Source organism: Amblyraja radiata, chromosome 9 (genome assembly GCF_010909765.2).
Source record: "Amblyraja radiata isolate CabotCenter1 chromosome 9, sAmbRad1.1.pri, whole genome shotgun sequence".
In the NCBI taxonomy this organism is placed as follows: Eukaryota; Metazoa; Chordata; class Chondrichthyes; order Rajiformes; family Rajidae; genus Amblyraja; species Amblyraja radiata.
In genome coordinates this window covers 10,253,917-10,277,709 of record NC_045964.1, presented here as the reverse complement: position 1 = coordinate 10,277,709, position 23,793 = coordinate 10,253,917, and the positions used below count along the sequence as shown (strand labels likewise).

The 23,793-nt window shown below is 47.6% G+C and overlaps 1 protein-coding gene and 1 long non-coding RNA gene across 2 annotated transcripts in view; both read left to right on the top strand.

Moving 5' to 3' along the window:
- Positions 1 to 19,824, top strand: part of plekhh1 (pleckstrin homology, MyTH4 and FERM domain containing H1) — a 132,507-nt gene extending 112,683 nt beyond the window's left edge. The window contains exons 24-29 of the mRNA XM_033026652.1: positions 2,951 to 3,092; positions 6,353 to 6,495; positions 8,263 to 8,392; positions 13,220 to 13,306; positions 14,326 to 14,472; positions 17,322 to 19,824. Coding sequence (XP_032882543.1) covers positions 2,951 to 3,092; positions 6,353 to 6,495; positions 8,263 to 8,392; positions 13,220 to 13,306; positions 14,326 to 14,472; positions 17,322 to 17,498 — 826 coding nt within the window. The 3' untranslated portion in view covers positions 17,499 to 19,824. The remainder of the gene's footprint in view (positions 1 to 2,950; positions 3,093 to 6,352; positions 6,496 to 8,262; positions 8,393 to 13,219; positions 13,307 to 14,325; positions 14,473 to 17,321) is intronic.
- Positions 19,825 to 20,669: 845 nt separating this feature from the next.
- LOC116976763 lies at positions 20,670 to 23,300 on the top strand. Its single transcript, XR_004413045.1, has 2 exons — positions 20,670 to 21,353; positions 21,397 to 23,300. It is a non-coding gene; the product is annotated as an uncharacterized LOC116976763 (long non-coding RNA).
- Positions 23,301 to 23,793: the final 493 nt, after the last annotated feature.

Here is a 23,793-nt window from a genome sequence, read left to right as displayed (position 1 = left end):
CAAACAGACGCCAGTGCTCAAGGCTGGGGAGCAACTAACTCTATATCCAGCACAAGTAGTAGATGGACTAACCCAGAGTCATCGTTACCACTTACACTGGGCATTAATTATCTAGAGATGTTGGGTGACTTTTATGGTTTAAAAGCATATGCATAAATATGCATCACTTGCATGTACGGTTACAAACAGATAATACTACGGTGGTGGCCTACATTAACCATATGGGCGGCATAAAATCGGTATCATGCGACAAGTTGGTCAACACAATTTGGCAATGGTGTGTCCAAAGACATATTTGGCTATCAGTAACTTACCTGCCAGGTAAGCTAAATACAGTGGCAGACACCAGGTCACGTTTTTCGCAAAAGTTATCAAGCAATATGGCACGCCAGATATCGATTTATTTGCATCAAGGCTAAATCACCAGGTACCTATGTATGTCGCTTGGGAACCAGACCCTGAGGCAGCAGCGGTAGATGCGTTCGCGCTGGATTGGGGAAATTCTTCTTCTATGCATTTCCTCCCTTCTGCCTCATCAGTCGGGGACTACGCACAATACAAATGGACTCTGCTTCAGGTATTTTGATAGTACCCGACTGGCCTACACAGCCATGGTTCCCAATACTCCATGACATGGTTGTTGAAACTCCGATGGTATTCCCCAGTGACCCAGAGTTATAACCCAGTGTCGGGCACAAGCCACCCGTGCCATGAAAAAATCAAACTCCTGGGTTGCAGATTCTGCACAAACCACTTCTGGGACTGGGATTATCATAACAAACCGTCGACACCATGTCAGCATCCCTCCGAACATCCACTAAAAAACAGCACTTGTCCAGCATCAAAAAATGGGAGAAGTACTGCTTGGATACAGGGACCACCTACTCAACCGCTACAGTTACCAACGTACTGGAATTCCTGGCGAACCTTCACCACGATGAAGGACTCAGCTACAGAGCCATCAACACAGCTAGAAGTGCCCTGCCTGTCTATTTAAAACCAGCTCCAGGACAACAGGCCATGGGGTCCCACCCGCTGGTGGTCAAACTAATGAAGGGTATTTACAACTCTAACCCCCTAGACCAAGGTACACCCATACATGGGATGTCAGTGCAGTCCTGACATACCTCAGGGGATGGCCACCAGCCAGATCCCTCAACCTGGAACAATCTATGCTCAAAACACTCATGTTGATGGCACTTGTATCTGCACAGAGGGTCCAGTCACTACACCTATTGCGACTGGACAGCATGCTCACAGCTCCAGACCAGATCTCTGTCGTTATCCAGGGAATGATCAAACAGAGCACACCAGGAACACCTAATCCAGTCGTGGAATTCCGGGCTTACCCGCCAGAACCACGGTCATGTGCCATGACCCTACTATCCTACATAGACACAACCAAAATATTCGAGGGAGATGAAAAGCCTTGTGGGTCAGTCATAAAAAACCTTATGGTTGGGTGACGAGCCAAACCATTTCGAGATGGCTCAAGCAGGTGCTAAAAGCTGCTGGGATAAAAACTAACATGTACAAATTTAATTCCACCAGGGCAGCATCCACGTCGACGGCTAAAAGAATGGACGTGCCTATAGACCACATCCTGGCTACAGCAGGATGGTCGGGGGAAAGACCGTTCAGAAATTTTATAATAAGCCGTTGGCAGAACCTGTTTTATTTGCAGGAAAGATTTTACAGACTGCAAATATTTAATTTAAGGCCAGGGGAGCAATTTAATTTCTTTGTTGTTATTGTTAAAAAATACCATTGTGTTTTTCTACAAACAGATTCATTGGTTGATTACGATAACACACTTCCTCCCTCAAGGACTTCGGCAGTGCGTGAAATAATAACTGTTACACGGTTTGAAATCACAGAGCTTTGAAGTCTTCACGGAATCACTCACGTGACTCCGAAGTAAAATAGTAAGATTAAACGAGAACTTACCAGTTTGAAGTTTGATCTGTATTTTACGAGGAGTTACGATGAGGGATTACGTGCCCTCCGCTCCCACCCTCAATAATATGGATCAAACTGATAAACGGATGTCTCCTTGTCTTTACTATGTTTACTTCAATAACTGTGTCTATCTGTGATTCCACACCGCTGCTTTGAAGTATGCCGCGCATGCGTGCTGAGCGGGCTCTTCACGTAATCCCTCATCGTAACTCCTCGTAAAATACAGATCAAACTTCAAACTGGTAAGTTCTCGTTTAATCTTACTATTTATATATAAAACGCTATTCACAGTAAGGGCGACGCTATAAACACCTGCTGGTAGAAATGCTGGCGTATACCAAAAGACAGACACAATGTGCTGGAGTCACTCAGCGGGTCTGGCTGCATCTGTGTAGAGAAAGGATGGGTGACCTTTCAGACCGGGACCCTTCTTCTGACGATTTTCTTCTGAAGACTTCATCGGGTCCCCACCCTGCCCACGGTAGACACAAGAAAGTGCAGATACTGACATTGTGAGTTAAAAAAAGGGCTGGAGGAACTCAGTGTGTCAGGCAGCATCCGTGGAGGGAAATGGACTGACAATGTCTCAGCTCTGAAGAAAGGTCCTGACCTGAAACATTGTCTGGCCATTTCCCTCCACCGATGCTGCCTGACCTTTTGAGTTTCTCCAGCAATTTGTGGTCTGCTCTATATGTGCGATGGCAACTTGGCAATAGTGGCTGGAGAAGAAGCATTGAGTTAACTGCAGCACGGCTCGGCCTTCTGTGCGTGGACTACAGTGACTTGAGGAGACATCTTTGCGGATCTTCTCGGGGAGTTGAGGGTGATTATACCTGCTGGCCAGGGTAGAAACATTCACATGCTGCGGATGGTATTTTTAATTAGAGGCACCAGGGCTTGCTCTGATCTCTGCCTTCCTGGACTGCCTGTGTGTTGTGTGTGTGGCCTGTGTTTTGCGCTGAGCGCACTAACTCTCTCTTGTTCTGCACAGGATGTATTTCAGAGCCCAGGCAAAGGGAGAAACAGAGCGGGAGCGCCTCCTGCTGACTCACCAGGTCAATGACGAGGTGGTGAATGGCCGATTCCCCGTCAGTAAGGACCTGGCCTTGGAGGTGACTGCGTTAATGGCACAGGTTAGTGAGGGCTAATGCGACAAGCTCCGGGAAGCAGCAATACACACCATGTATTTAAAGGGCCACGGGGTTTGCATACACTTCAATGGATTCAAACACTGCACTAATTAAATACTAATCCTGTTGCATGTACTAGACCTGTATCCTTCAATGTCTTGCCTGCCTCCTTCCCCCCTCTCCCCCTGCACCTCTCCCCCTGCCTTCCCTCCCTCCCCCCCTCTCTCCCCCTCTTCCTGCCAACCCCCCTCTCCCCCTATCTGCCCCCTCTCTCCCCCTCTTCCTGCCCCTCCCACCCCCCTCTCTCTCTCTCCCTCCTCCTGCCAACCCCCCTCTGCCTCCCCCCCTCTCCCTCTGCTCCCCCCTCTACCCCCTCTTCCTCAGCCTCCCACCTCACCCCCAACCTCTGCCCCCCACCTCTCTCCCCCCCCCTCACCCCCCACCTCTCCCCACCCCTCTCCCCCCCCTCACCCCCCCCTCTCCCCCCCCCCTCCCACCTCCCCCCCCCCCCTCTCCCCCCCCCCCCCCCCTCTCCTCCCCCCCCCCCCCCCCTCCCCCCCCCCCCCCCCCCCCCCCCCCCCCCCCCTCCCCTCCCCTCCCCTCCCCCCTCCTCTCCCCCGCCTGCTCCCTCCGCCTCACCCCCCCCTCCCCCCACATCTCCCTCCCCCCCCCCTCCCTCCCTCCCCCCCCTCTCCTCCCCCCCTCCTCCCTCCCCCCCCCCTCCTCCCCCCCCCCTCTCTCCCTCCCCCCCCCCCCCCCTCCCCCTCCCCTCTCCCCCCCCCTCTCCCCCCCCCCCCTCCCCTCCTCCCCCCCCCCCTCCTCTCCTCCCCCCCCCCCCTCCCCCCCCCCCTCTCCCCCCCCCCTCTCTCCCCCCCCTCTCCCTCCCCCCCCCCTTCCCCCCCCCCTCCCCCTCCCCTCCCTCCCCCCTCCCCCCCCCCCCCCCCCCTCTCTCTCTCCCCCCCCCCTCTCCCCCCCCCCCCCCTCTCCCCCCCCCCCACCTCTCTCCCCCCCCACCTCTCCCCCCCCCCCCCACCTCTCCTTCCCCCCCCACCTCTCTCCCCCCACCGCACCCCCGCCTCTCCTCCTGCCTCCCCCCCTCACCCCTCCCTATTCCCTTGCCCCCTCTCCCCGCCCCCCGCCCTTCCCACTTGGCACATGGAGCTGAACCCAAGCAGGTGCAAGGTATTGCACTTTGGGAGGTTGAATGACAGGAGAGGGGAATACAGTTAATGGCAAGTCCCTTAACAGCATCGATATGCAGAGTGATCCTGGAGTCCAAGTTCATAAGGGTGGCAGCACAAACAGATAGGGTGGTAGATAGTGGTGTAGTATACTTGCCTTCATTGCCAATATAAGAATATAAGAATCAGGAAGTCATGATGCAGCTCTGTAGGACTTGGTTATGCCACGTGGAGTATTGTGTGCAGTTCTGGTCACCTCAATACAGTACAGATGTGGAGGCTTTGGAGAAGGTGCAGTGGTGGTTTACCAGCGTGCAGCATGGATTAGAGGGTTGCACCTACTGGAAGAAGTTGGTAGACTAGGAATTGTTTTCTCGGGAACGTCAGAAGTTGATAAAAGTATATACAATTATGAGAGGCATTGATAAGGGTAGAGAGTCAACCTTTTTCCCAGGGTGGAAATGTCCAACACTAGAGGGCATTGTTATAAGATGAGAGGACTAAAGTTAGCAATGTTACAAAATTTTGAGATTTTAATAATCAAGTCTGCAATTTATCCCATCAGATAAAGCATAAAAAGAAGTTTAATTTGACACCTAATTCACTTTCATATCTTCAGTATTAAAAAAGTTATGGCCATTTTCATACTGAAATTAGCATCTTGTTCCCTATTGCTTTTCCATTGACTTAACTCAAAAGCTGTGATCGAGGAGTCAAAAGCCCATAACTTTCTTAAAAATTAAGAGAACTGAAGATTATTGTAGATTGAAGCATTCTGAAACAAATATGAAACAATCTTACTTGGATGACCTGAAATTAAAGCATATAATTAGTTAGTTACTTAATTGTAGCTAATTACAAAATTCAATTACAAGATCTAAACATCTATCCATTTCTTAAGAAAAGGTTAACATTTTTAAATAGCCTGTGTCCAAATAACATTCACACAAGAATTCACAATATAACATGATTTTTAAATCTCATTGTCATGAATTTATAGGCCAAATGGAAGGAATTTAGTGTTTCATTCCCGTAAATTAATGGGCATTTTAATCATCTTGCGAGTGGGTTTTTGTGGAACGCGTTCGATTGAAACATTGCGGTTTGCGGTGAATTTAAACCCCATATCGGCAGGAAAAACACTGCCGGTTCATATTTGGCCCAAATCACATTTTTGCAACGTGAAATTTTGATCCTAAGAAGCAAGTTTATATGTAATCCAAAAGCGCCAAAATCGCGCGCACGGGCAGTGACACAGAACTGCAGCGCCGCTGAAGGTAAGTTTTGTAACATGCCTACTAAACATGCCTACTAAAGTTTAATGGAGATGTGAGGGGCAAGTTTGTTTACACAGGGACCTGGAACGCATTGCCAAGGGTGGTGGTGGAGGCAGATACGATAGTGGTGTTTAAGTGGATTTTAGATGGGCACATGGAAGTGTAGGGAATAGAGGGATGTGGATCATGTACAGACAAATTAGATGGGCATCATGTTCAGCATAAGTATGGTGGGTCAAAGGGCCTGTTCCTGTGCTGTACTGTTCCGTGTTCTAGTGGTGTGATTCTGGTATCACCGTAATAGTGCATCTCCACAATGATCATCTCTGAAGTTGCTGCAAGGGTGCTCCCTGGTGTTGCTGCATGTGTGCATCCCTGGTGTTGTTGCAATGGTGCTCCCCCTGTTCTTGCTATATGTGCACCCCTTGGTGTAGCTGCAAGCGTGTTCCCACTCATTTGGCTGCATGTGTGCGTCCCCCTGTGTCGCTGCAAGTGTGTGCCCCTCATGTAGCAGCAAGTGTGCATCCCTGATGCAGCTGCGTGTGCACCCCTGGTGCAGCTGCATATGCGCGCCCTGCAACAACAGCCCTCCCCATGTTGCTACAACAATGCGGCACCCCGGCGTTGCTGCAAGTGTGCATCCTTGGTGTAGCTGCATGTGCGCCCTTGGTGCAGCTGCAAATGCACCTGGTGTTGCTGCAACAAAAGACCTCCCCGTGTTGCTGCAACAATGCTGCCGGAGGAGGTGGTGGCGGGTGTACGAACAATGCCTGGCATTTGGTAACGTGATGATTGGTTTGTCCAGGTGGAGTACGGGGATCTGGCCCGCCCGGCCCCTTCCAGCCCCGGGGGAAGCTCCCAGTCCAAGATGCAACAGTTTCTGCAGCAGGTTCTGGAGAAATTCTACCCCAAGCACTACAGACAAGCCTGCACCCCCGAGCAGCTCAAGTAAGCCTCACCTCTCCTTCTCATTCCTCTCTAGGGATGTCCTTTCCCCACAACAGTGGGCTCAGTGCCTTTATTGAACAGAATTAGTGATCAGAAAGTAGTTTTCAGCGGTGCCTCAGGGCCTTTGGCTCAAGCAGGTTTGGATGGAGGAGACATTTGGAGCCTTTAAGACTGAGGTGGGGGGGGGGGATTGAGGAGAGTTTTTTTTGTCATATGTACTGAAATGGAACAATTACATTCTTTCTTGCAGCAGCCTAACAGATGTGTAACAAAATAGCACTCTGTAAACACTGTAATAAAGTGCAAAAAAATCTGTTGATTTTATTTTAAAAAACAAAGACAAGAACAATGCTCGCAAGTGTATGTAGTTCAGACTGAAGACAGACACAAAATGCTGGAGAAACTCATCGGGACAGGCAGTATCTCTGGAGAGATGGAATGGGTGACGTTTTGGGTCAAGACCCCTTTTCAGACTGCTGTCGGGAGTGGGCGGTACTGAGATAAAATGTAGTTGGGGCCGTAAGACTGGTCAGAGAACTGGGAAGGGGGAGGTGATGGAGAGAGAGGGTAAGCAAGGGCTACTTGAAGTTAGAGAAGTCAATGTTCATACCGCTGGGGCGTAATCCTTCTCACCCGAGAATGTCACCCAATCCTTCTCTCCAGCCTGTCCCGCTGAGTTACTTTGATTTAATCCAACATCTGCTGTCCTTTCCCTTCTCTGCCTTAAAAATATCCATTGACTTGGCCTCCACAGCCTTCTGTGGCAAAGAGTTCCACAGATTCCCACCCTCTGAATAAAGTAATTTCTCCTCATCTCCTTCCTAAAAGAACGTCCTTTAATTCTGAGGCTATGACCTCTAGTCCTACACGCTCCCACTAATGGAAACATTCTCTCCACATCCACTCTATACAAGCCTTTCACTATTCTGTATGTTTCAATGAGGTCCCCCCTCATTCTTCAAAACTCCAGTGAGTACAGGCCCAGCTAACAAACGCTCATCATATGTTAACCTACTCATTCCTGGGATCATTCTTGTAAAACCTCCTCTGGACCCTCTCCAGAGCCAGCACATCCTTCCTCAGATATGGTGCCCAAAATTGCACACAATATTCCATATGCTGCCAAACCAGCGCCTTATTGGGGGCCTCCAACATTACATCTCTGTTTTTATATACAGGTCCTCTTGAAATAAATGCTGCATTGAGTTTGCTTTCTTTACTACCGATTCGATTAATGTTTTGAGAATCCTGCACCAGCACTCTGAAGTCCCTTTGCACCTCCGATTTCTGGATTCTCACCCCATTTATAAAATAGTCTATGCCACTTGGTACCCAAGACCAAGATGAAACCCTGGTCACTGGAGCTGTGAGGCAACAATTCCACCAGCTGCACCAGTGTGCCTCCCATATATGTATTTACCACATTCTCCTAAATTCCCAGTCAACATTACAAAGATTAGTTTCAAATCCGGATTACTTCAACTGTTATGGTGTGGGTTTGAACTTGTGTTTCCTAATTGGTGGTCCAGAACTCTGGTTCCTAAGCCAATAACTTAACCACTATGCTACGGTACCTTGTTAATGGAGTGGAGGCCAAGATGTCTAACAAGAGGCTGGGTACCAGTCAGGATTGCCTACTTTGGAGGGCTGTCTCTCAACAGGATGTGCGTTTGTGTGCGCGCGCGTGTGTGTGAATCCTCAGCTGAATAATCTAACTCACTGCCACGCGGGTTTCCTTTAAACTGTTGCTCGTCTCTTTCTGAAAAGGCGGCTGTCTGACAGACTGGCGACCAAGTGGATGTTACTGGGGGGCTGCAGCGGTGCCGACTGCGTGCGCATCTACCTGACCGTGGGGCGGAAGTGGCCGCTCTTTGGAGCGAAACTCTTCGCTGCCAAGGTAAGGTGAAATTGGTGCCGTGGACAGAGGGGCTCATGTTCATCACCATCACACCAGGCCTCCAGCACCCCTGAAACCATGCTCAACAACCCAGCTTTCAAAGCATTTGCTTCCTCCAAGACATCTCCCAATCTCTGTATACAAATCGTCTCATCAACCTGAATGCTCGGCCCATCAACCTACAGAGGCTTCCCGTCCACCAGGGCCTCTGGTTTATCCTGCTCTCAAACTGTCCCTAGTCTTGCCCATTCCTGTGTCAGTAATATATACATTGTACACCATTCAGCTGCCTCTGCTCCTCCTGCCCCAACACATCATTCGGTTTAACCACATCTGTCCACAATGCTTCAAGTATTTTGCCCTGAGCTACGGAATGCCCTCCGATAAAACTATCGACAACTTACAAAACACAATTTTTAGCCGTGCTTTTCTGAATTTCCTTGCGATAGTGAAAGAGGCCATTCCGCCCATCAAGCCCATGCCTGAACTTAATGCGGCGACATCAATCCCATTCCCTTCCTTATTCCCCTGAAACGTATCCTCTCGCATGTCCATCAGCTCCCCCATTTCTCTTGCCACCCACCAAGACCAGGGGCATTTTATAGTCAGCAGTAAACCTAACCTTTCGACCATCTGTCTCAACATTTCTTCATGTCCATTTGTTGACATAACTACACTGACTACAGGAATGGGCAGGTTATTTTATGGGGAAAGCCTGGTCAAGCTAGGCTTGTATCCGCTGGAGATTAGAAGAGTGAGAGGGTGGCTGCATTAGACATTAAATCTCTAGGGTCATGGAGGCAGAGATCCTCTTCTGGGAGAATCTACAACCACGGCTTGCTGGTAGACAATAGACAATAGGTGCAGGAGTAGACCATTTGAGCCAGCACCGCCATTCACTGTGATCATGGCTGATGTTTTGGTGTTGAATTCTTTTATGAATACTGTGTTGTATTTTTTTTATTAGTGTGCTGCATGGACATCAGAATTTCCCCTGAATAAGGGGATTAATAAAGTATTTATCTATCATTATCATCCACAATCAGTACCCCGTTCCTGCCTTCTCACCATATCCCCTGACTCTGCTATCTTTAGAACTGCTATCTTTAGAACAAGATGAGTTGATAATTTTCTCTCAGGCGGTGTTGACTGTAGAATTCTTCCTCAAAGGTAGATGGTGGCAATGTCTTTGATATTTTTACAGCAGAGGTAGAATCTTGAAAAGCAAAGTGGTGAAAGGTGACAGGGTTAACGGGAAACAGAGTTGAGTATGACCTTGTTAAATAGTGGGGCAGGATCCGGGGCTGAATGACCCAGCACTGCTGCGCCTAAAGTGTACGATACCATACGACACGATACAATAGAACTTTATTGATCCCAGCTACATTTGAGTGTGTACCTTCTTTGCTCAAGTTCCTGTGACATGACTTGACACATTTTACAACATAAAAGGAACATTCTGCTCATTTTAAATAGAAAGCTGGATTTGGATCATTGCACCCAGTTTGCAAATATAATTCAGAGAATGAGTTTTTTACCTAGTCTTAAAGGTTCACTGTTTATTCCCTTTAACTCTTTTTTTTTTTTAATCAAAAATAATTTATTTAATTACGATCACGAATACAAAACAAAACCTTGGTGACACACCCACCAGCATAGTAGAAAATCACCAAATTATCCATACACTAAATTCTCAAACCACTATTCAGATTCAGATTCAGATTCAACTTTAATTGTCATTGTCCGTGTACAGTACAGAGACAATGTTACAATCCTTACAAATATACTAAATAACTACGATACAACTATGTCCCTCTCCAAAACCACCCGGGCACGGTCGTAACCCCGGTAAAGGGGCAAGCATCGGGCTCGGGGAGAGCCCCCTTCCTCCTGGCTCCGTGACTCGCGGATGGCCAGCTTGGCCCCCTTTAACTGCTTGGCCTGAAAGCAGATTAAGCTCATGTGAGTTAATTACTCTGCCTTTTCTCCCAGACACGCTATTTCTGTGTGTGCCCTTTGGCCCAAGTCAACTGTGTGTCTGGAATCAGCATGAAAGCCATCAGAATGCCCTGCGCTGACCCTGGCCCCTTGTTCAACTACTAGTCACAAGGGTGCCATGACCTCCCAAGTGCACTCAATGAACTGATTTATCTCATTTCTATAAGTAGCAGAATGGTGTTGGCATTGCGGCATGCCATAATTCCACCCAACATGCACTAACAGGGTCCCGATTAGTCTTCTTCCCTGCATTTTTCCCTCGTAGTCTGAATTTATTTTCCTTTTTCAAAACCAGAACAGTAGTGAAATTAATAGTCCTGCTGCCTAACTGTTCCAGAGACCTGGGTTTGTATTGTATTGTATATCTTTATTGTTATTTTCCTGAGTACTCACATACCCAGAGAAAACAAAAAAACGTTACTCAAACCAGTGTCCATTCAGTGTGCAGTAAAAAATAAATAGAAATAAAAATACATATATCATGAACAAGTTTAACACTACTCTCAACTAAACATCAACAGGCGTTCCGATAGGCAGCGGCACGACAGTGGCTCTGTCCAGGTTGGTGGTTGGTGCGCGATACTTTGGCAGGGGGCAAAGTCCGTTTAACAGTCTTATAGCCTGCGGGAAGAAGCTGAGGAGCATCCTGCTGGTTTTGCAGCTAATGCTCCTGTACCTCTTCCCAGATGGCAGGATGGAGAATATGTGATGCGATGGGTGGTAGGGGTCTTTGATGATGGAGATGGCTCTGTTGATACATCTCTTCCTGTATATGTCCAGCAAGAAAGGGGAGTTCAATCCTGACCCCCCCCCCCCCCCCCCCCCCCCCCGATTACCTGTGTGGAGGTTGCACGTTCTCCTTGTGAACCTCTGGGTTTCCCATTTCCTTTGGGGTCCTCTGCTTTCCTCCCACATCCAGAGACCCATGAGATAGGGTGGCCCAGCGGTGGAGTCACAGCCTCACAGCACCAGAGACCCATGTTCGATCCTGACTATGGGTGCTGTCTGTACGGAGTTTTACATTCTCCCTGTGATCTCGTGGGTTTTCTCCAGGTGCTCCGGTTTCCTCCCACACTCCAAAGACCTACAGGTTTGGAGGTTAATTGGACTCGGTAACAAAATTGTAAATTGTCCCTCGTGTGTGTAGGATAGTGTTCGTGTGCGGGGATCGCTGGTCGGCACGGACCCAGTGTTTCCGCGCTGTATCTCTAAAGTCTAGAGGTGTGTGGGCTGGTGATTGCTGTTGTCAGTTGCCCTGGTGTGGGTGAGTAGCAAGGACATTGGAGGGGTTTCATAAGAACGTGAGACGGAATAGACTAAAGTGGGGTATTGGGGTTTAATTCCCTGACAGCCAACATAGATTCAATCAAACAAATGGCCTACATAGGTTATGTGATAGGAGTAGAATTAGGCCATTCGGCCCATCAAATCTACTGCCTTCTCCAAATAACCTCTGACAGCTGCACTTCTGTGCATTAAGGAGATATGAGAAAGAAAAATATAAAGAGTTTTCCAATTCATTTTCAGGCAGTCAATTCAAGATCGTAAAAACCAGAGGCATCGAGTCACTGGGTCTGTGGTCACTATCAACTTGTTCTACTCTAATCTCATTTCATTCTTCAATCATTCCCGGCAACGCTCCCCAGATTCTCCCACTCACCTGGGGCAATTTACAGTGATTTAACCTTCCAAATCTGTAGAATGTGGGAAGAAACTCAAGCACAAGGGAGAAACCCACAGACAGTTCATGCAAACTCCACACAGACAGCACCCGTGGTTATGATTGAACCCGGGCCGCTGGTGCTGCAGGGAAGGCACCTGCATTACTGTGCCTTCCTAAAACACCCACTGGGTAAATCAATCCCGTCTGAAGAAGGGTCTCGACCCGAAATGTCACCCATTCCTTCTCTCCAGAGATGCTGTCTGACCCGCTGAGTTGCTCCAGCTTTTTGTGTCTATCTTCAATTTCCAGCTTCTACTTTCTGTGGACATCCCTCGACACTGGTGTTGATTCAGTATGTCTCTCAACACCATAATTTCTTCCCTCTGGTACAATACCTGGAATAACGCCATCTCCAAATGAGAAACCTCGCCAGTATTGTTCATGGTGGTCCATATCTTCTCTATCAGACTGCTGAAGTAATGAATCTGCTCAAGTAGTGGCAATAGCTTTATTGGAATAATATTGATGTTAACACCATTGGTCATCATTATCGATTCTTTCCCATTGCCGCACAAGTCATGTGACAACCAGAACCAGACACAATGGAAATTCCTGTGAACAAATTTCCTGCCACTTTCTGCTCTAAAGAGATGCCAGCAGAAACCAATTTCTTCCCCCAGCCCTCCTCTCCACTGGCCCTTGGACGGCACAATGGGAAATGACAGCGTCAGAGACCCCGGTTGGATCCGGACTATGGGTCTGTCTGTACGGAGTTTGTATGTTCTCCTTGTGACCGCATGTGTTTTCTATGGGAGCTCAGATTTCCTCCCACACTCCATTGACGTACAGGTTTGTCGGTCAATTGGCTTCGGTAAAATTGTAAAATAGGTTAGTATACGGGGTGATCACTGATCGGGTGGACTTGGTGGGTTGAAGGGCCTGTTTCCGTGCTGTACCTCTCAAGTCTGAAGGCTGGCCTGTGGGATAACTCGCTTGTTGGTACAATCCACATGATGGGCTCCGTGGTACTATCTTAACAAACCAATAAAACAATGCTCCTCAGGATTGATTCACATAATTCATCTCCACTCGGTCAGGCAAGGCTGTCTGGCCCTCTGCGAATGTGAGACTCCAGCTGATCACCGTTCTGCTTTTCACCCTTCCAGCCCGTTGCGCCTTCGCCTCTTGAAGAGAAGCCCGTGTGGTTAGCTGTGAATGAAGATGGCATTAACATCCTGGAGTGCAGCACAATGGTATGTGGCCACGACGGGACTACTCAAACCTCTGGCATGCCGGCTGTGGGAGAGTGTACTCCACACACTAGTACAATGCAATGTTCCCCTGGAGACTCTGGTTCAAACCAGCTTTCCTGTACTTTCCCCATCTGTGCTTTGTAGACTAGGTGATCCATATATGATCTGGAGAGAGCGTTCCTGAGTCTGTAGGAGGGTCTCGACCCGAAACGTCACCCATTCCTTCTCTCTAGAGATGCTGCCTGTCCCGCTGAGTTACTCCAGCATTTTGTCTATCTTCGGATTAAACCAGCATCTGCAGTCTATCATCCTGTAACAGTTACTCCAACTTATGATTTATATTACTTCCAGATTCCTAAAAATCAACTTCCAGTTTCACTCCCTGTCAGAATTACTATTATCCAGAGCCAGCTTGCCCTATCTTTGGTCTATTATTTTCTCGTAGACTCTTGAGGCCAGGTCTGTTCAAATCTGACCCAGGCCGAACCTGGTTCATTGAAATCAAATCAGGGCAAGTGCTCATGTTCAGTAAAGAGTGTGAAGCACCAGCTTCCTCTTACTCACTCCTTCCATCCAAAGCCTACTCTGAAGTTCTCATGTTATGAACTGCAGTCACGGTGGCGTAGCGGGTAGAGTTGCTGCCTTACAGAGAATGCAGCGTCGGACACCCTGGTTCAATGCCGACTATGGGTGCTGTCTGTATGGAGTTTGAACGTTCTCCCCGTGACCTGGGTGGGTTTTCTCCGAGAACTTTGGTTTCCTCCCACACTCCAAAGACGTGCAGGTTTGTAGCTTAATTGGCTTGGTAAATGTAAATTGTTCCCAGTGGGTGTAGGATAATGTCAATGTGCGGGGATCGCCGGTCAGTGGGCCGAAGGGCCTGGTTCCGCACTGTATCTCTAAACTACACTAAACAAGAGAAAGTCAGGGATTGTTATGGAGGAGACTTGAATGAGGAGCAGTCAGTACATGGGGACCTGGACATTTCTGACAGGATGTTTCCTTTATGTTCCTCTCAGCATCTTGTGCTAAATTACTCCTACCCGTCCATCATGACCTTTGGAGGCTATCGTGATGACTTTATGATTGTCGTCAGCAATCCCAAGGATGGAAGCCCGACCAAGACCACTATAGAGAAGCTAGTATTTGCCATGGCCAAGCCGAAGGTAAGCGCTTTCACATTGCTCACTCTGTTAGTGAATCACAGCAACCTCTCCGGGGATAGATCAGCACAGGACAGGGTGAGACAGCGGTAGAGCTGCTGCCTTACAGCGCCAGAGACCCGGGTTCGATCCCGACTACGGGTGCTGTCTGTACGGAGTTTGTACGTTCTCCCCTTGACCTGTGTGGGTTTTCTCCAAGATCTTCGGTTTCCTCCCACACTCCAAAGACGAACAGGTTTGTAGGTTAATTGGCTTGGAATAAATGTAAATTGTCCCTAGTGTGTGTAAGATAGTGTTAATGTGCGGGGATCACTGGTTGGTGGGGACTCGGTGGGCCGAATGGCCTGTTTCCACGCTGTATCTCTAAAACTAAAAACAAAACTAAAACAAAAAGGAAAGGTACCCTGTCTATTGTGCCCTGTGCTGGCTGTGTGGCATAGCTTTACAACACTTCCTTGCTCTACCAATTTTAACGTCTATTTTCTCTCATCGTTTGTGCATTCTAAACATTTTTTTTTTAAGTCTCACCTCTCCACTTTTGCCATTGATTGGCAATTGAGTTTTGATAATTTTCTAGTCTAAGCATTTTTACTCCCTCCAACTGCTCCAATCCCCTCACTGGTTTTGAACATGTCCCTTAAAGTTTCCCTTCGTTCTTCAATGGGTTTGCGGTGTGCAGGCTCAGCATTGTCTGTTGTGCAGCAAGGTTTAATGATCAGAGGACACAATGACTCCACTGACATCTCCCATTGATAGCAATGTTGCAGGCAGATGTTTACGAGGATGTTGCCAGGACCAGAGGGTCTGAGCTATAGGGAGAGGTTGAGTAGGCTGGCACTCTTATTCCTTGGATCGCAGGAGGATGAGGAGTTATCTTATAGTGTATAAAATCATGAGAGGAATAGATGCACAGTCTTTTGCCCAGAGTAGGTGAATCGAGGACCAGAGGACATGGGTTTAAGGTAAAGGGGAAAAGATTTAATAGAAGTCTGAGGGGTAACTTTTTCACACAAAGGGTGGTGGGTGTATGGAACAAGCTGCCAGAAGAGGTAGTTGAGGCTGGGACTATCCCAATGTTTAAGGAATAGTTACATGGAGGGACAGGTTTGGAGGGATATGGACCAAACGCAGGCAGGTGGGACTAGTGTAGCTGGGACATGTAGGCCATGTGGGCAAGTTGGGCCGAAGGGCCTGTTTCCATACTGTATGACTCTATGTCCCTGCACTGCTCTCCTTGAGCCACCAAGCACCAGAGTATAAAAGTGAACATGAGGCTTCAGGCAGAACCTTGGAGCAGGGCGACCCTAGCAAAGACACGCACTGATCTTGGAGGAGTGCTTGCAGCAGGATAATATTGTGCCTAAATTGTGAAAACAGATTGTATAACCTTGGGTTGTATTCACTGGCGTATAGAGTTTGTGTGCAGTCTGATCAAGGTGTTTATCTAACTTCAAGTAACCTCAAGATTCAAGAGAGTTTATTGTCATGTGTCCCAGATAGGACAATGAAATTCTTGCTTTGCTTCAGCATAACTGAATATTGTAGGCATAAATAAATACAGAACAGATCAATGTGTCCATATACCATTGAATATATATATATATACACACATAAATAAGCATATAAAGTGCAATAGGCTTATTAAAGTTCAGAATTTTGTTTGAGTTGAGTTTAATAGTCTGGTGGCTGTGGGGAAGAAGCTGTTCCTGAACCTGGATGTTGCAGATTTCAGGCTCCTGTACCTTCTGCCTGAAGGCAGCGGAGAGATGAGTGAGTGGTCAGGATGGTGTGGGTCCTTGATGATGCTGCCAGCCTTTTTGAGGCAGCGACTGCGATAGATCCCCTCGATGGTGGGGAGGCCAGAGCCGATGATGGACTGGGCAGTGTTTACAACTTTTTGCAGTCTTTTCTGCTCCTGGGCACTCAAGTTGCCCAACCAAGCCACGATGCCACCGGTCAGCATGTGCGCCTGTAGAAGTTCGAGAGAGTCCTCTTTGACATACCGACTCTGCGTAATCTTCTCAGGAAGTAGTGGCGCTGATGTGCTTTCTTAATAATTGCATCAGTGTTCTGGGACCAGGAGAGATCTTCGGAAATATGCACGCTCAGGAATTTGAAGCTCTCGACCCTTTCCACCATCGACCCATTGATACAAACGGGACCGTAGGTCCCCATCCCACCCCGGCATTCCCTCTCTCTATCCCTCCCCCACCCAAGTCGCACTGGCTTCTCGTTTTCACCCAACGAGCAGCTAACTATGGCCTGTTTCCTTTATCAACATTACTTTTTGTATATCTTTCATTTGTTGTTCTATATCACTCTACATCATCTATATCTCTTGTTTCCCTTTCCTGTGACTTTCAGTCTGAAGAAGGGTCTCAACCCGAAACGTCACCCATTCCTTCTCTCCAATGAAGCTGCCTGTCCCGCTGAGTCACTCCAGCATTTTATGTCCATCTGAGGTGTTGGATGAATTTTGTGAAAAATAATTATTGTCCTGGATGGGGAAATGAAGGGTAGATGTTAAAATTAGAAACAGGCCAGTGTGGACCAAATGCTGAAAAGAACACGTCTGTGCACACACTGGGACAGATATCCATAAGGTTGTAATTATTTGAACAATTGGGATCAGTAATAGTTTTGCACAATGTCTGTCGAGGGACGTGGAGCAGAGGTGCGGCACTGTCAAGCTGCAACTAAATCACCTTGCATTGTTACCCGCTGAGCCATCTCCCTCGCATGGCGGTGACGGTTCAACAGAGACACGCAGGAAATTAAAATCTCTTTTCCTGGCGAGGCGCTGCTGTAATTTGCACCGGCCGGTTGCTCAGTCCTGTGCTTGTGTTTCCCAGATCCTGGAGCTGACTCTGACGCTGGCCAGCTACATAAACTACAGTAGCTGCCACATGCAGGCCGTCCCGTCCAGCTCCTCGCCGCCGGCCGCCTTCCCCTGCAGCAATGTGTGGGAGATGGACAGCAAACTCTCCCCGAGCACCACGCGGACCACCCAGGGTCCAACCCTGCTCTGACCGGCAGCCAACGCCATTCGAGGACAAACCACTTGGACACTTCAAATGGTGCACGCTGCACTCTTGCGCCCGAACCTTGTTGCGGTTGTGTGTATTTATGTCTTGAATAGTGTTTAGATTTTTTTTTTAATTGATACATCAGTAGCAAGTTGTGGGTCTCCTTTGGGCCATCGATGCTGAGGCTGGTCCACATTCAGCAAACTGGAGCGCTACAGGCTGTTTCCATGGGCACCATCCACTGGGAGAGGTGCCCTCCCCTTCGGGAAGGATGCCCCCATTGGGAAGAACCCTTCTCCATGGGCCCATTCCACCCCCTTGCATTCATTCCAAACCAGAGCCATCGGCCGTTCCCCCAACTGGAGCTCTCCCAGTTATGGGTGTGAATGCCACGGACAAGGCCACGGACAAGGAACATTGCTGCTAAATTATTTTTGAGTCCAAGACTATGAAGTTCCAGCAGGAACTGGATACCTGTGGATGACAGCAACACATGGGTGGCAGCTGCAACAAGGCCCAGAACCTACTGCCACTAACGCCCCACATCCCAGCAAATGTATCACCAGCACAGTCGGTGAACTGGTCCCAAAACCTGTGGAAACTGCAGTGTCTACTCCCCTTCAGATATAACCGATCCGATGTACGGCAATGTCACATGTTGCTTTATAACCATGAGAGTTCATTGGAGGGGAAGAAAAACTACGGAAGGTCGACTATTAAACGACAGGGGATATTTGAGGCCATTGAGGGGCTGCCTTGTAGGGTCTCTGGACTAAACCGAACAATCCCTTGTCTATCCCCCCCACCCCCACAGCAGCACCTGATACAACACACCGTTCCCTTGTTGACATGTGCCATTGAGGTACAAGAGACACTGGAGTGACCCTCTAAGTAGAGAGGGTGTCAACTGCACTGTGTAAGTGTTCAACACTTCATAGAGCAATAGTAAGTAAGATCAAAGGCTGGCCTCGTAATGGTATCTAATGCAGCAACTGAGTTCATAAATCATTGCCTCCATTGGATCTAATCTTCTTCTTATCGAGTCCACACACAGGTTGTCCAGTCAGAGCTGAACGCACTTCTCGGCATCTGTATACAATGGTGTCTGTCTTGTGCTTCTTGTGCGTGGTGGTGGAAAGATTGGTGGAAACAGGGCCGTGACGTGAATGCTCTTTCCTTGACCCCATTGGATCTAATCAAAGTGGCCTTGGGTTTGTGGCAGGGATTGTTATAAGCTTTACCTTGCCCAACCTCGTGTTTTGTCCCTCATATCACGAGATGCTGCTACTGCCCAGGCACAGCCATCTCACGTTGGATATGGTTACGGGTGATTGAGAGAGTCTGGTGTCCTTGATAAAAGGGCATTACTGAACCAGTACTTCTCACAAGGGGGAAGCATTCATTACCAGAGCCAGCTCACATGAAGAGTTTCAACCCGAAACTCTTTCCACAGATGCTGCCTGACCCACTGAGTTCCTTTAGCAGCTTAATGTTAGATCCAAAACTCATCACTGATGAATTTTTAAATTTTCTGGGAATCATGACTTAGACTTTAACACTGTTACCTCCTTTGCATTTCATTATAGGGCCTTGAGTCAGGCTCCCATAAAGGAGTACTGGATTATCTAAGGTGAGATGCTAAACTATGGTCACTCTGCATGCTTGGATGAACAAAATCCCCTGATACTGATTATTATTTATCATTCACTGTGCATCTGTGTGACATTTGTTATATTTGCTGTTTGTGGGATTTCACTGTGTACAAGTTGACTGTTGAGTTTCATCTTAAACTTACAATCACATCAAAAGTGCTTTGCGGCTGTAAAGTGCACTGAGGCATCTTGGGGTCAAAAAACCTGTTTTGTATCAGTAATTTTTGTTGTTTCTGCATCCATACCAAGGGTTGGATGTTATTGGAAGATAGTGGACAGAAGGCTGTAGGAAACCCTTGGGGCTGAAAGAAAAGTTTCCATTTGCACAATGCCTATCACGCCCCCAGGGAGTCAGTCCCACAACTCAGCCTCTGAAGGTAGGCTGTGGTAAAATAGGGGAAGGTGTTATCTCAGTGTCGTGATTTATTTTCCATTGACGAACGTGAGTACTGACAATCACGTAGAAGCCTCCTACAACCAACGTCACCTCCCTACCTAAATGGGGAGGTGCAATACATTCAATACGCACATTGATATGCAGGGATACAGATTACCTGCAGGTAGAGATTCATTTAACTTGGCATAGTGTTTGGCATAGACATTGATCTGAAGGGCCAGTTCCTGCTCTGTACTGTTCTATGATACATATCTGCCTGTGTAAATGAGTTATTTTTGTGCATGTGTATTTCTCTAAATGGAGTGATCAGTAATGTCAACTCACAAATGCCCTTGTGTAAAGAGGGAGGTGAGTAATTTCAGTGCAAAATATCCCAGCAAAATAGGTTTTAAATTTGGAAATTTGCCTTTTCCGCCCACGTAAGAGCTTGCATACAGATAACTGCAGGTAAAAAGTGTAGAATAGCTACAAAAAGCTGTAATGCGAAGCAGCCAAATAACTCCACTTGGCCATTGCAGTGACTTAATGGATAGGAAGGAACTGCAGATGCTGGTTTACACAGAAGACAGCTACAAAATGATGCAGTAACTCAACATCATCTCAGGCAGGTACACAAAATTACTGGGGAAACTCAGCGGGTGCAGCAGCATCTATGGAGCGAAGGAAATAGGCGACGTTTCAGGCCAAAACCCTTCTTCAGACTGATGGGGGGTGGGGGGGGGAGAAGGAAGGAAAAGGGGAGGAGGAGGAGGAGGAGGAGCCCGAGGGCGGGCGGATGGGAGGAGACAGCTAGAGGGTTAAGGAAGGGGAGGAGACAGCAAGGGCTAGCAAAATTGGGAGAATTCAATGTTAATGCCATCCGGACGCAAGGTCCCCAGACGGAATATGAGGTGCTGTTCCTCCAATTTCCGCTGTTGCTCACTCTGGCAATGGAGGAGACCCAGGACAGAGAGGTCGGATTGGGAATGGGAGGGGAGGTTGAAGTGCTGAGCCACCGGGAGTTCAGGTAGGTTATTGCGGACTGAGCGGAGGTGTTCGGCGAAACGATCGCCCAACCTACGCTTAGTCTCCCCGATGTAAATCAGCTGACGCATCTCTGGAGAGAAGGAATGGATGACATTTCGGGTCGAGACTCCATCTGAGGAAGGGTCTCGACGCGAAACGTCACGCATGCCTTCTATCCAGAGATGCTGCCAGTCCCGCTGAGTTACTCCAGCATTTTGTGACTATCTACAGGGATTGAATGGATTCTTCTGATTGAGACTGGGCTTATTAACTGAGAAATAAACCACAACAATGTTTGTGTTGGCCTGAGGCAAGAGCCAGTGACGGAAAGTGCCCAGTCAGCAGAGGGAATCAGGATAAACACCAACCTGCCTCCCGTTTCCCAAAGCGTGGATAATATTTCAACCCAGTGCTTTTGATCATTAGCGATGAATTGGGTCCAGGAAGCAGCTCACATGATTTGGAATGAAGTAACTGCTAAGTGTGCAAACTCAGCAGCCAACTGCCCACACTGGTGAGCAACAGCATTTATTTTTTGCTGATGCTGGATGAGGGCCAGTGTTGGTCAAGATCCTCTGAATCAGTGTTATGCTTCTTGGAGTTGGTGGACTGTGCAACTTACCCCTCTGTTGTTTCTGCCTGGGATTCTCCCTCAATCCAGACTTGTTATGCCAACACATGCCAGGAGGATTATTTGGTTGGAGTAGTTTGGTGTTTTTTTAATTATTTCATTGTTTGGCAGTAAGCAATGGTTGTGAGGGACATGGGTGAACCCCTTGTAGTGCACAAAACGGACAGAAGTATGTCCCATTGATAATTTTTTTGGTACGATTTGGCTGTACAGTAGCTAAATCAGGCAAAAAGCAGAGGCAAAATATGCCAGACGCTCAAGTAGACTGTATGGTATTCATAAGGTCATAAGGAATAGGAGTAGAATTAGGCCATTCAGCCCATCAAGTCTACTATGCCATTCAATCATGACTGATCTATCTCTCCCTCCTAACCCTATTCTCCTGCCTTCTCCCCATAACCTGACACCTGTACTAATCAAAAATCAAAATCTATCTCTGCCTTAAAAATATCCACCGTCTTGGCCTCCACAGCCTTCTGTGGCAAAGAATTCCACAGATTCACCACCCTCTGGCTAAAGAAAATTCTCCTTCCTAAAAGAACATCCCTTAATTCTGAGGTTACGACCTCTAGTCCTAGTCCTAGAAACATCCACTCTGCATCCACTCTATCCAAGCCTTTTACTATTCTGTACGTTTCAATGAGGTCCCCCCTCCTAAACTCCAGCAAGTACAGGCCGTGCTGTCAAACGCTCATCATAGGTTAACCTACACATTCCTGGGATCATTCTTGTAAACCTCCTCTGGACCCTCTCCAGAGCCAGCACATCCCTCCTCAGGTGTATTGGTAGCAGGGAGGAAGAGCGAGCCATGAGGATCTGCCAAAGATGGCATGGGTGTCTGATCTAGCACTCAGTACATTCTTAGCATTCATTCTTGCCATTATCCTGAGCCCCAGTGTGAGCCAGAGGCCTTGTTCCTTCACATATCTCTCCAAGATGCCTCCTGACATTCACCAGCTCAGGCGCGCCACAAAAATCACAATTGGAGCCTCAATCCCAATTAAGTGAAGGCTGCCACTGAACTAAAGCCTGGGAATTGGCCGTGGGGAGATTGGTGGATGAAAGTCCATCTTCCAGAATCTAAGATGGGTCTGCTTCACCAAGCTTCTAAGCAAGGTGGTTAGACGTTGACCAGTCTAACAAATCAGTGGGGGATTGCCAACAGCCAGACGTCTACCTCCTCATCCAAAACAAAGGTGAACAGCAACTGCTTGCTGGGAGCCATGTCAGATATCACGCCCATTTCTGAGGTGCAGATCTTATAATGTAGTCAATTATAGAACGAGGTGTTGTCCCTCGAGCAATACTTAGACAATCTAACTCCAAAATCATTGAGCCAGCCGAGCACATCAATTTCCCATTACATCTACTAGCTGGTTTCAGACCTCCCTGAAACCCAACGGCCCTTAACAAGTAGAGACTGTCCTTAATCTATAATGGTGTTAGCATTCCGCTACCAAACTTTATTTTTTAAACTGTGGTGATAACTAAGAGATGCGCAAGAATACTGTAGCTTCAACGTATCACAGTCAGTTATGTTTACAGACGACAGTGGGTGGTACGTGTGGTTAAACCCGACTGCGACATTGTGAAATACTACTGGATAACTGCTGGCCACTCGAGTAGCCTTAAGCTTTTTGCAGCGGTTTCTCTGTCGACCACTGGGAGCAGCACGAGGGTCCGACAAGTGAAGGCCATGCTGGCAATTCCTTCACTGCAGCTGTAGGTCATTTGTAGCACTCCTAATCTACTTCAGACTTGCAGAGTTGAATTTACTTTTTAATCTGAAGATCAGTAATGGGACCTGGTGCTGGAATAAAATTCTCACAGGGCACATTATATCTGTCCCACCTGGTTATGTGAGTGTAAACACTGCACACCTTGTGGTATAAATTGAATACTTGAACATGACAGGGCAAAACCATTTCTGAGTGGTTATGCCCAATGTACTGTACCTGTTATTTATTCCAGCTGTTGAAATGAACGGTTAAGGTTTTCTCACTTTAACGAGAGTTGTCTATAGTTTGAGAATTGTTGTATGTGTAAGAAGGTTATACTGGAATATTTCCCCACCCCTCCTCCATGACTGGTAGACAAAATAAAGTGATACCAAAACCATTCATGAGTGTTATTATCATCTGTAGCAGATTCTTGCATCTCAGTTCAAAATTCAGTCTGAGCTTTTACCAAGCAGTGCATCACATTCGCTGTAGCAGAATGTTAGTTCACATTATTGTTGCGCGTGGGTTCAACTGCTTAAGAGCATTAAGTAAGTTTAGCCTAGCTCCATCATAAACCACATGGACTGGACTTTCTGGTAGAAAATTTATCATTATTGACCAATTTCACTTTTTTTAAGTGGTAGGATCCAAGATGACAATAATAATGCCACACCAACAATGATGAAACCCAATATCTAAATATCTAATATCAAGTCTGAAAAAGGGTCTCGACCCGAAACGTCGCCTATTTCCTTCGTTCCACAGATGCTGCCTCACCCGCTGAGTTTCTCCAGCATTTTTGTCTATCTAAATCACCAAAGATTAGTCACCTCAAACAGTTGAAACCCACGTGTAATGGTGCCCCTGGCCAAGCACTTCTGAATGAGTGTTA